Source organism: Mobula hypostoma, chromosome X2 (assembly GCF_963921235.1).
Source record: "Mobula hypostoma chromosome X2, sMobHyp1.1, whole genome shotgun sequence".
NCBI lineage: Eukaryota > Metazoa > Chordata > Chondrichthyes > Myliobatiformes > Myliobatidae > Mobula > Mobula hypostoma.
Genome location: NC_086129.1, coordinates 46,479,552 through 46,492,913, shown reverse-complemented (window position 1 = coordinate 46,492,913; position 13,362 = coordinate 46,479,552). Strand labels below are relative to the sequence as shown.

Below are 13,362 nucleotides of genomic sequence, written 5' to 3'. Positions count from 1 at the left end.
ATTTTTCCCATGAATGTCTGTACAAAAATGAATCTCGGGGTTGTATATGGCAACATACAGTATATGTACTTTGATAATAAATTTACTTTGAACTTTGAAAGCTCTCTCCACACATGCTGCCTGACCTGCTGAGTCTCTGCAGTATTTTTTTTATTTTAGGTTTCCAGCATTTGTATTTTTGATATGGATTTAATATGTTTGTGAATTAGGATGCTTGGGAAGATAGCAAGTAATGTTCTTGCTTTATTGTGTTTTACAGAGAAAGGTTTCCTGGGTGTATATGACCCAGATCCCATAAAATTAAGGAGCTTGCTGGAAATCAGTTTGGCTCGACATCCATCATTGGACTTGAAGATGTCTCCAGGTAATTGTGCCTGTGACAGACTGCAGACTTGCCCTGACTTTGACATTCTCTGTACTTACTGTGTCCTCAACTTTTTCCATCAATGCCTTTTAATGAGCCTCAGCGTATTCATGCTGTTGGACAAAAGATACATTTATCTTCATGTTTATTCGGCCATGACAATCTGCCACAATGTTGGTTGTGTAGTTATTTACTGCCAGCCAGTGGACAGGCATTGATCATGTGGTATCGCTTACAGTCTACACTTGCTGACCAGGTTATGATAACAACCTAATCAAGACCAGAATAAAGACACAAGGTGCTTAAAAAAAACTCAGCAGGTCAACTAGCATTTGGGGAAAAGGAAACAGTTAACATTGCCAGTTAATGCCCCCAAAACCTGGAGAATATTATTGTTATTTTATTCATTGTTCTGAAAGCCTTCACATGCAGAGGAACATTCCAGTTCTGACGAAGGATCATTGACTTGGAATGTTCACTCTGTTTCTCTTTCCACAGATGCTGTCTGACCTGCAGAGTATTTTCATTGCAGATTTCCAGTTTCTGGAATCCTCAGGTGGCATCCAATATTAAGGACCCCCATCACCCAGGATATGCCCACTGCTCATTGTTATCATTGAGGAAGAGGTACAAGAGCCTGAAGACATACACTCAATGTTTCAGGAACAGCTTCTTCCCCTCTGCCATCAGATTTCTGAATGGACAATGATCTAACCCAACAATTTTTTTGCTCTTTTTTCCATTACTAATATATACCACTGTATATGTGTACACAGTATATGTGCGTGTGTGTATGTTTTCTGTATATTCTTATTGCAATTGATAGGTTTTTCATGTATTTCAATGTACTGCTGCTTCAAAACAACAAATTTCTCAACATATGACAGTGATATTAAACCTCAGTCTTTTTCACATTCAGATTTACATTAAAAACTGAAGAAATGTATTCTTTGGTATGTAGATCCATATTGAGGTTAATCTCGAAGTGCTTTGTAAATTTTAGGAAATGCAACCAGGCACGTGACATCTGCCAGCCTCAAGGACCCTGAGACTCAGGAGTCAGGTGTTCACCAACTTTTTGTTAACGGCACATTGTTTTCTGGCATCTTCAACCCCACCGCCTGCTTCCACACGGGAAGCATCGTCCTGTTCACGGTAATCAGTGAGTATTACCCTGTGTATGACAGGTAAGTACAATTCTGCTTCTCATTACATAACATGGTTCCCACAATATACTTAATCCAAAAAGCTCAAAATATGTAATTGTGTGAAACTTACTACCTTATGTTAGGCACTAAAAATTACTGACCATGAGAATATTGTTGTTTAATACCACAATGGGCTTTTAGTATGTCCTTCAAATGTATAGGAATAGCTCAGTGGCATAAACGGAAAGAAGTGAATTAATCCAGTAGCTCAGAAGCCAGCATTTATCCCATGGGCTAACTGTTCTCTACCTGCACTGTGTAATCCTTTTGAGTAAAACCCCTCACCTGGTTCCACCTATCACCTATCAGCTTGTACTCCTTCACCCCCCCCCCACCATCCACCTTCTTATTCTGGCTTCTTCCCCCTTCCTTTCTAGTTCTGATGAAGGGTCTCAGCCAATACAGCAATTGTTTATTTCCTTAGAATAAACAGTCGATGCATCAATGGAAGCAGGTCAAGCAGTATCTATGGAAATAAATAAACAGTCAGCGTTTTGGCTCGAGACCCTTCTTCAGGACCTCACTTTATATGATACTTTTTCACTACTTCTGTTCATCCCAAAGTGTTCTACAGCCAATGAAATGCTTTAATGACAGAAACACAGCTACCTATTTGAGTGTAGCAAGATCCAACAAAAAGGAATGTAATAATGTTCAAAAAAGTCTGTTGACTGAGTTAAACATTGGTAGGTTTCTGAGATAACTCCATTGATGCTCTTTGAAACAGTGGCATGAGATCTCTTACATTTGAGGACATCCTTGTTAAGGTAATTTGGATCCTGGGTTGAATGTTTATTTGCGAACAGCGACTGCCACAATGCATCTGGGAACATAAGCATGGAACTGGGTGTTCAAGTTTCATATCAGGAGCTGAAACCAAAAAAGACAACAGATTCTACAGATGCTGGAAATTTTGAGCAGAACCCACAAACTGCTGGAGGAATTCACAAGTCAGGCAGCGTCTGTGGAAAAGTGTACAGTCAACGTTTTGGACTGAGACTCTTCAGCAGGGTTCCCTTCCACAGATGCTCCCTGACTTGTTGACTTCCTTCAGAGTTTACGTGCATTGCTGAAACCAAACATCTTTGACTCTGAAAATGGTATGTCCACTCCTTGTCAGGTTTTAATTGATGTTAAGATTGGGAATGCATAGAAACAAAGAAATCTACAGCACATTACAGGTCTTTCAGCCCACAGTGTTGTGCCAACCATCTAACCTACCCTAGAAACTGCCTAGAATTTCCCTACCACATAGCCCTCTATTTTTCTAAGCTCCATGTACCTTCCTAAAAGTCTTCTAAAAGACCCTATTGCATTCCACACACCCACCAATCTCTGTGTGAAAAACTTATCTCTGACATCCCTCTTCTACCTACTTCCAAGCACCTTAAAACTGTGCCCCCTTGTGTTAACCATTTCAGCCTTGGGAAAAAGCCACTGGCTATCCACACGATCAACGCCCCTCGTCATCTTAAACACCTCTATCAGGTCATCTCTCATCCTCTGTAGCTCTAAGGAGAAAAGGCCGAGTTCACTCAACCTATTCTTATAAGGCATTCTCTCCAATCCAGGCAACATCCTTGTAAATCTCCTCTGCACCATTTCTATGGTTTCCACATCCTTCCTGTAGTGAGGTGACCATAACCAAGCGGGATCTAACTAAGGTCTTATATAGCTGTAACATTACCTCATGGCTCTTGAACTCAGTCCCGCGGTTGATGAACAGCAACACACCATACACCTTCTTAACAACACTGTCAACCTGCACAGCAGCTTTGAGCGTCCTATAGACACATACCCCAAGATCCCTTCGATCCTCCACACTGCCCAGAATCTTACCATTAATACTATGTTCTGTCTTCAAATTTGACCTACCAAAATGAACCACTTCACACTTATCTGGGTTGAACTCCATTTGTCACCTCTCAGCCTAGCTCTGCATCCTATCGATGTTCCGCTGTAACCTCTGACAACCCTCCAGACTATCTACAACACCTCCAACCTTTGTGTCATCAGCAAACATACTAACCCACCCTTCTACTTCCTCATCCAGGTCATTTATAAAAATCACCAAGAGAAGGGGTCCCAGAACACATCCCTGCGAACACCACTGGTCACCAACTTTCATGCAGAATACAAACCATCTACAGCCACCCTTTGCCTTCTGTGGGCAAGCCAATTCTGGATCCACAAAGCAAGGTCTCCTTGGATCCCATGCTTTATTACTTTCTGAAGGAGCTTTGCATGGGGAACCTTATCAAATGCCTTACTGAAATCCATATGCACTACATCCACTGCTCTACCTTCATCAATGTGTTTTGTTACATCCTCAAAGAATTCAGTCAGATTCATAAGGCATGACCTGTCCTTGACAAAGCCATGCTGACTATCCCTAATCAGATTATATCTCTTTGTGTCAAAAGGTGTTAGCATGATCTCCCCAGCTCCAGGACATTGTCAAAGGCCTCAGGGGATAAATCAGAAAATGGATAAGTCAAATGTTCAAAATAAAAGCAAAGTACTTTCTTTTTTCTAGTGTAAATCTTTACAACACTGACAGCGACTTTGACTGGGGAGCATTCCGTGACCTTGTGAAGAAGATGGAATTTGCCTCAAACTCATCCTGGCTCTTTATTTATCGCTTCAACCAACCTGGTGTTCATGTCTTCCAACTGAGCAGCAATCCTAACAAGAAAATGGTGTGTGCCTATTTACTAATCATAATCCTTCCTTGGATTCAGGTTTGCTCAGAATCCTTAATGGTGTAAAGATGTCTTCTGCTACTGTAGCCCATCCACTTCAAGGTTCGATGTGTTGTGGACTGGAGATGCTTTTCTGCACACCGCTGTTGTAATGCGAGGTTATTTGAGTTACTGTCGCCTTCCCATCAGCTTGAACCAATCTGGCCATTCTCCTCTGACCTCTCTCATTAACAAGACACTTTTGCGCACAGAATTACCAGTCACTGGATTTTTTAATTTGTTTTTCACACCATTCTATATAAACTCTGAGACTGTTATGTGTGAAAATCCTGGGAGATTAGCAGTTTCTGAGATACTCAAACCACCCCATCTGGCACCAACAATCACTCCATTCTTCCTCATTCTGATGTTTGATCTGAACAATAACTGAGCCCTTGACCATGTCTGCATGCTTTTATGCATTGAGTTGCTGTCACGTGATTGGCTGGTTAGATATTTGTATTAATAAGCAGGTGTGGTCATTGAGTGGATATTTACATCTCTTAGGAATTTGCTGTGGTGTGACATGCAGCAAAAACAGCAACATACAGGAACTAGAAATAATAAAAGTATATAAAAATAAAAAAGCTATATATAAATAAAAAAGCTAATAAATTTAGAGGTTGAAGGATCTGGGATAAAATATGCTTAAATGAATACCAGCATGTAATCTCTAAGTAAACAGCATTGTAAAAAGTGATTTAAAGTTTCTTCAGATTAACTGCCCGGGAGCAGAAACTTTTCAGATGACATGAAGCTTTGTTTTAATAGCCCTGTAGCACTTTCCAGAAGGGAGCTTTTCGAAAAGGGAGTTTACTGTGTGAGAAGTGTCCACTGTGACTTTTTTTCTGCTCGCTGCTTTGTCCTGGACGCACACAAGTCCCGAGTAATGAGTTCAGATAAAGCAATGCCAAGTACCAAATAACCTTCACTCCACACTATGCCAGTATTGTGGCATACCCTGCCATAATGAGGTAAAAATGATGCTTCCATTTCCCAAACTCTCTCATTTCAGATCTTTCTCAATTTAATTTTGACACAAGAGGGACGGCAGATACAGGAACCTGGCGCAAAAACCAAAGCATTAACAATTGTTCCCAACCACCCCCTCCCACCGCCACCACTAGAGCTGCTCAGTCCACTGCATTCCTCCAACAGGATATTTTTACTTGGCATTCAGGTTGAAATTTTAATGTCATGACATTCCCTAAACTGTTGTGTTTTAGACAATACTGCAACATGAAACAACATAGAAAGGTAAGAGACTAAATTCTTTGTCAAACAGATGTGTTCTAAGAATAATCATGTATTTCCATTTTAATCTCTGCACACCTGATTATTCAAGTGAGGTAACTAAAAATATTTGATATCTAGAACAGCACAGTACAGGTCCTTTGGTCCGTAATATTACGCCAATCTTTAAACCTACTCCAAGATCAATATAACCCTTCCCTCTCACAGAGCCCATCCAACATCTTGCTGTGCTGTACTGTACTTTCCTCCAATCACCTTAAAATTACGCCCTCTTGTGTTAGTCAATTCCACCCTGGGAAAAAGTCTCTGGCTGTCCACTCATCTCTGCATTTTATCATCTTATATACCTGTATCAAGTCACCTCTCATCCTCTTTCACTCTGAAGAGAAAAGCCCGAGCTTGCTCAACGTTTCCTCATAAACTATGCTCTCCAATCCAGACAGCATCCTGGTAAATCTCTTCTGCTCCTCTCTGGGGCTTCTACATCCTTCCTATAATGATGTGACAAGAATTGAACACAATGTTGTGTTGGTACTGGGTTCCCAGTCCACAAAGCTGTAAACTCAAAGGAGATTTTAAGCCTTATCTGGTATAGATATCTGCAGGTTCCTCACTATAGGGAGGTTATATCGTATCCACCTTCTCATCAAGGACTAGCTTATTTCCCTGTCTAGCCAGTGCAGCCAGGTTTAGCTGTCTGAGTGGTGGGCTCCCCCTCCCTGCCAAGGAGGGACTACTCTCAGCTAACAAAGTAGTTTCAACATCATCCATTTATTTTATTTTTAAAGACATACATCTAACTTTTGGACAAGAAGCTCTTAATTCACGTTTGACACTCGCAGAGGATTTCTGATTTATAAAAGATTTCAGAATTACAAAAGATTTTAAAACAACAAAGGATTTCCAAACACTGGTACAATTCTTATGAACGAGAAGAACATTCCAACAAGTTACAGATGAATAAATTATCCGTCACAGAAAACAAAGGTTGAGGAATGAATTCTAGTTCTTCATTCTATAACTCCTTTCTGTCGCTCTTTTGTCATTTGGAACAATCCCTAATGTGTTCTAATATTTGTACTATTTTCTGCTCGATGACATCATTGTAAAGAACAAAATTGGTTCTCTTGAAGATCAGAATGGTAATCTGTCAGTCGCTCGGCATTCAAGATGAGGTAGTAAATTGGATTAGAATTGTCTTTGTGGGAGAAGCCATAGAGTGGTAGTAGATGGTTGCTTCTCTGACTGGAGGCCTGTGACTAGTGGAGTGTCACAGGGATCGGTGCTGGGTCCTTTGTTGTTTGTCATCTATATCAATGATCCGGATGAAAATGTGGTAAACTGGATCAGCAAATTTGCATACAACACCAAGACTGGGGGTGTACTGGACAGCGAGGAAGACTGTCAAAGCTTGCAGTGGGATCTGGAAAAATGGCTGACAAATGGCAGATGGAATTCAATGCAGATAAGTGTGAGGCTTTGCACTTCAGTAGACCAACTAGGGTAGGTCCTACACAGTGAGCAGTAGGGCACTGAGGAGTGCGGTAGAACAAAGGGATCTGGGAATACAGGTCTATAATTCATTGAAAGTGGCATCACAGGTAGATAGGACGTGAAGAAAGCTTTGGCATATTGGCCTTCATAAATCAAAGTATTGAGTACAGGAGTTGAGATGTTATATTGAAGTTGTATAAGATGTTGGTGAGGCCTAATTTAGAGTACTGTGTGCAGATTTGGTCACTTACTTACAGGAATGATGTAAATAATATTGAAAGAGTGCAGAGGAAATTTACAAGGATGCTGCCAGGTCTGCAGGGCCTGAGTTATAAGGAAAGATTGAATAGGTTCGGACTTTATTCCCTAGAACATAGAAGATTGAGGGGAGATTTGATAAAGGTATATAGAATCAGGAGGAGTATCATTCATTTGTTATGTGCTGTGTTGTATGGCATGGGGGATCATGGTCTTGACCATGACTGTTCTTGACAAATTTTTCTACAGAAATGGTTTGCCATTGCTGTCTTCTGGGTAGTGTCCTTACAAGACAGGTGATCCCAGAGGGAAAGAGTGCCTAACACCTCCTATGGTAGAGACGTATCTCCACCCCACCACCCTGTGAGGGGTATTAAATGTAAGCAGGGTTTTTCCACTGAGGTTGGGTGAGACTAATACTAGAGGTCATGGGTTAAGGGTGTGAGGTGAAATGTTTAAGGGGAACATGAGGGGAAACATTTTCAATCAGCGGGTGGTGAGAGTGTGGTATGAGCTGCCAATGCAAGTGGTGGATGTGATTTTGATTTCAATGTTCAAGAGAAGTTTAAATAGGTGCAAGAATGGGAGGAGTACAGAAGGCTATGGTCTGAGTGCAGGTTGATGGGAGTAGGCAGTTTAAATGGTTCAGCATGGACATGAATGTTTGAATACATTTGACGAACTTGATCCCATCTAGTCCTTTTATAGTATGGGAATCCCGGTCAATATGTGGAAAGTTAAAATCACCTACTATAACAAACTTGTCACACTATGCTCGACCTTTTGATTCCTGAATTTGTCTGAGGTCTTAACAATATCTTTCTGCACAACCTCTCCACTATCTGTTCTGGCACTCTGGTTCCCATCCCCCTGCGACTCTAGTTTAAACCCCACTATGCAGAACTAGTAAACCTTCCCACTAGGATATTAGACCCCCTCCATTCAGGTGTAAACTGTCTTTTCTGTACAGGCCCCACCTTCCCTGGAAGAGAGCCCAATGATCCAAAAATCTTACGCCTTCCCTCCTACACCAACTCCTTAGCCACACGTTAAACTGTGTGATCTTCCTATTTCTGGCCTCACCAGCACGTGGCACGAGTAGCAATCCTGAGATCACAACCCTGGAAGTTCTACCCTTTAACTTAGCACCTACCCCCCTGAACTCACTTTGCAGAACCTTGTCACTCATCCTACCCATGTCATTGGTACCTACATGGACCAGGACCTCTGGCTGTTCACCCTCCCACTTAAGAATGTAGGGGTCTCGATCTTATTCTTGTCTAGGGTTTTATAAAGCTTTACCTTGCGTCTTTAAACTTAATACCCTGACTAATGATGCCATTTTAACCACCCTATCAGTTTGCTTGGCAACTTTGAGGGATCTAGGGATGCAAACCCCAAGATGCCTCTATTCCTCCACACTTTTTAACAATCCTCTCATTAACCCTGTATTCTGCCTTCAATTTCGACCTTCCAAAGTGTATTAAATAGATACAATCCTGAATTTCTGTTTGATGAGAAATCTAAATGGACTAATCTCTTTCTCAGTATGTCCGAGTGATGCCTGTTGGTGGCCAGTGCTATGAAGAGGGGCCCTTCTTCCCCACCAGCCCCAGCAGCTTTATCCGCATGGGCATCCGCAGGGCCCAAGACCTACACTTCAATCCTGATTGGTTCATTATTTCCAGTTTACTGGCGGCAGTGATGGCAACAGTCGGTATCTGTGCAGGATTGATGGTGAGCAACTGAAACTGGTTTAATTATAGCTTGTTCCACCATTCAGAAATTTTGGTTCTCGATCTCATTGCTCTAACACCATTGGGCTACATTTCTTTTAATGTTACCTTAACAGGTGAACTGCATGTGTGTAATTTATTCACTTTTAGTTCAGAGACAAGAGACAGCAGAAGCAGCAAACAATCTGACAGACAAACTCAGCAGGTCGAGCAGCAAGTGTGGGAGGAAAGGAATTGATACTTAAAAGTTTAGCTTTATTTGTCACATGTACATCGAAACTTCGAAACATTCAATGAAAGTTGTTACTTGCGTCAATGATTAACACAGTCCGAGGAAGTGGTGGGGGCAGCCTGCAAGTGTCGTCACGCTTCCGGCGCCAACATAGCATGTTTACTAAGCCTGACTCCTACGTCTTTGGAATGTGGGAAGAAACTCTGCAACAATTCCTTTCCACCCACAGATGCTGCTTGTCCCGATGGCTTCTTCCAGCAGATTGCTTGTTGCTCCAGATGTAGTTAGTATCATTCAGTATAGTTCTAATCTATTTCTGCTGGAATTCAGAGCCCTTGGGAAAGCAAAAGTTTATAGAGCACAGTATAATACAGTATCGCGCAACAGACTATATCTTCTGTTATCTCACCGCTTCCCACATGAGCTTCTAATGAAATAAAGTGATGTCAATTTTATAAAAGCCCATTCTAAAAAAAACTCGTAGCAAATGACTAGGTGTTAATTAGTTGCTATGATACAGAAGTAAAAAAGATTAGCTTTATTTGTCATGTGTACATCATAACATGCAGTGAAATTTTCAGAATGGCAGGCGGTGACTAGTGGGGTACCGCAAGGCTCAGTGCTGGGACCCCAGTTGTTTACAATATATATTAATGACTTGGATGAGGGAATTAAATGCAGCATCTCCAAGTTTGCGGATGACACGAAGCTGGGTGGCAGTGTTAGCAGTGAGGAGGATGCTAAGAGGATGCAGGGTGACTTGGATAGGTTGGGTGAGTGGGCAAACTCATGGCAGATGCAATTTAATGTGGATAAATGTGAAGTTATCCACTTTGGTGGCAAAAATAGGAAAACAGATTATTATCTGAATGGTGGCCGATTAGGAAAAGGGGAGGTGCAACGAGACCTGGGTGTCATTATACACCAGTCATTGAAAGTGGGCATGCAGGTACAGCAGGCGGTGAAAAAGGCGAACGGTATGCTGGCATTTATAGCGAGAGGATTCGAGTACAGGAGCAGGGAGGTACTACTGCAGTTGTACAAGGCCTTGGTGAGACCACACCTGGAGTATTGTGTGCAGTTTTGGTCCCCTAATCTGAGGAAAGACATCTTTGCCATAGAGGGAGTACAAAGAAGGTTCACCAGATTGATTCCTGGGATGGCAGGTCTTTCATATGAAGAAAGACTGGATGAACTGGGCTTGTACTCGTTGGAATTTAGAAGATTGAGGGGGGATCTGATTGAAACGTATAAGATCCTAAAGGGATTGGACAGGCTAGATGCAGGAAGATTGTTCCCGATGTTGGGGAGGTCTAGAACGAGGGGTCACAGTTTGAGGATAGAGGGGAAGCCTTTTAGGACCGAGGTTAGGAAAAACTTCTTCACACAGAGAGTGGTGAATCTGTGGAATTCTCTGCCACAGCAAACTGTTGAGGCCAGTTCATTAGCTATGTTTAAAAGGAAGTTAGATATGGCCCTTGTGGCTACAGGGGTCAGGGGGTATGGAGGGAAGGCTGGGTTCTGAGTTGGATGATCAGCCATGATCATAATAAATGGCGGTGCAGGCTCGAAGGGCCGAATGGCCTACTCCTGCACCTATTTTCTATGTTTCTATGTTTCTATGAAATGTGTCGTTGACGTTGAGGACATGCTGGAGGCAGCCTGCAAGTGTCACCATGTTTCTGGCACCAGCATTCCATGTCCACAGCTCACTAACCTTAACGCATATCTCTTTGGAATGTGGGAAGAAACCAGAGGACCCAGAGAACCCTAACCTACGCAGTCACGGGAGAACATACAAACTTCATGCAGTCACTGACAGGAATTGAACCACAATTGCTGGCACTGTAAAGCGTTACGCTGACCGCTATGCTACAATACCACCCAAAAGAATATCATTCAGCTAATCAAGGCTGATTTAATTACATTTTCACTATTATTTCCTGATAACCCTGCAATTTACTCTCTCACACCCACCCTTTTTACCTACACTAGAGATATTTACAGCGGCCAGTTTACCCATTAGCGTGTCTTTGGGATGTCGGAAAAACCCAGAGCAGTCAGTGCATCGGGGAAACACGCAAGTTCCAGGCTAACAGCACTGGAAGCAAATATTAAAACTGGATTGGTGGTGAGGCATTGTGCAAACACACTGACAAAATATGCATTGCCTATTATTGCGAAGAAATTAGAATCAAATAAGCAATCCTTGCTTTTGTTGTTACTGCTTCTAAAAGACTCTGCCCTGGTTTACAAAGTGCAGTTTGCATATTTGTACCTAAAAATAATTTTTTACTTTGGAGATAAAGTTATCATAGTTGTCCACGACAACCAAGTTGCCTAGCTGAGCTGGTCCCGATGGTCTGCGTCTTTCCTTTCCATTTCATTGTGTAAGTGCCTTTAAACATTGTAGTTGGCCAGCAAAAATGTAGCAGATTGATGTCTGAGGAGTGAGGGCTGTCCTATGAAGAGAGAATGAGTAGGGTGGGCCTATATTGACAGTGTATCAGAAAAGTGAGAGCTGATCCCATTGAGACACACAGGGATTAACAGAGAAACACTCAGCTGCAGGTTACACTGGCTGGAGAATCTAAGGCCTAGAGACACTGTCAAACTGAGTCATAGAGCACTATAGCACTGAAACAGGTCCTTTGGCCCATCTAGTCTGCGCTGATCTGATCTTCTCCATAATCCCATTTATCTGCATCCAGACCAAAGGGTTAGATCGATCCCTCCGAACCTCTCTCATCCATGTACTTATCCAAACTTCCCTTAAATGTTAAATGTTACATCCACCACTTCCACTGGCAGCTTGTTCCATACTTGCACCATTCTCTGAGTGCAGAAGTTTCCCCTCAGGTTCGCTTAAATATTTCACCTTTCACCCTTAACCTATGACTTCTAGTTCTAGTCTCACCCAATGTGAGGGAAAAAAGCCTGCATGCATTCACCCTATCCATCCCACACAGAGAGGATCGCTCATGAGCCACAGAACTGCTGTCTCCCAGTTCAATCCTTCCCCACAGTACTGACTGTGTGGAGTTTGTACATTTTCCCTGTGACTGCTTAGGTTTACTCCGAGTGCCCTGGTTTCCTCCCACATCCCACAGACATGAAGGCTTACTAACAACCTGGTGTGTAGGTGAGGGGTAGAACCTGGGCAGAGTTGATGGGAAAGTGGAGGAATACAACAGGACTACTGTAGGATTTGTATAAAGAGATACACAATAACTAGCACAGCTTGTCAGCTGAAAGGCCCATTTCCATTATGACCTAAATGAGGAAGAATATTGCTACTGAAAAGATGAGGAATGTTAGGAATTCTGCACCTCAGAGAGCTGGGGATGTTTCTTCACTGACTACATTGAGCTAGACACATAGATGATAGACAATTGGAGAGCTATGTAGGAGTGAAGGGTTAGTTTGATCTTCAAGTAGGTTAAAGGATCGGCACAACGTCGGGTCGAAGGCCCTGGATTGTGCTGAGGTAACCTACGTGCTCTGTTCTATGCATATTGAGCACTGAGATTATTAGACTCTTACAGGAATTAAATCAAGGAATGCAGGATGTAAACAATATGGTGGAAGATCATCCACGAATGATGGAATGAAAGTCCTGCACCAGCCTCTACTAACATAGCACAGTACAGGCCTTTCGGCCTATGATGTTGTACCAACCTTTTAACCTGCTCCAAGATCGATCTAACCATTTCCTTCCCCATAGCCCTCCATTTTCTTTTCGTCCATGTGCCTGTGTAAGAATCTCATAAATGTCCCTAAAGTATCTGCCACTACCACTGTCCCTGGCAGTGCATTCCAGGCACCCACCACTCTCTGTGTGAAAACAAAAGTCCTGCCTCTGACATCTCCAATACTTTCTTCCAATCACCTTGAAGTTATACCCCCTTGTATTAGCCATTTCTGCCTTGGGATAAAATCTCTGGCTGTCCACTCGATCTATGCCTCTTATCATCTTGTACACCTCTGTCAAGTCACTTCTCATCCCTTTCTCTACAAAGGGAAAAGCCCTAGCTCACTCAAACTTCTCAGAATTTTAACGAAGGCTTTCCTGTAG

General features: G+C 42.3%; 1 protein-coding gene across 1 annotated transcript in view; it reads left to right on the top strand.

The window, feature by feature from the left end:
- Positions 1-328: 328 nt before the first annotated feature.
- Positions 329-13,362, top strand: part of LOC134340887 (uncharacterized) — an 87,293-nt gene continuing 74,259 nt past the window's right edge. The window contains exons 1-4 of the mRNA XM_063038460.1: positions 329-364; positions 1,368-1,551; positions 4,109-4,271; positions 8,868-9,056. Coding sequence (XP_062894530.1) covers positions 355-364; positions 1,368-1,551; positions 4,109-4,271; positions 8,868-9,056 — 546 coding nt within the window. The 5' untranslated portion in view covers positions 329-354. The remainder of the gene's footprint in view (positions 365-1,367; positions 1,552-4,108; positions 4,272-8,867; positions 9,057-13,362) is intronic.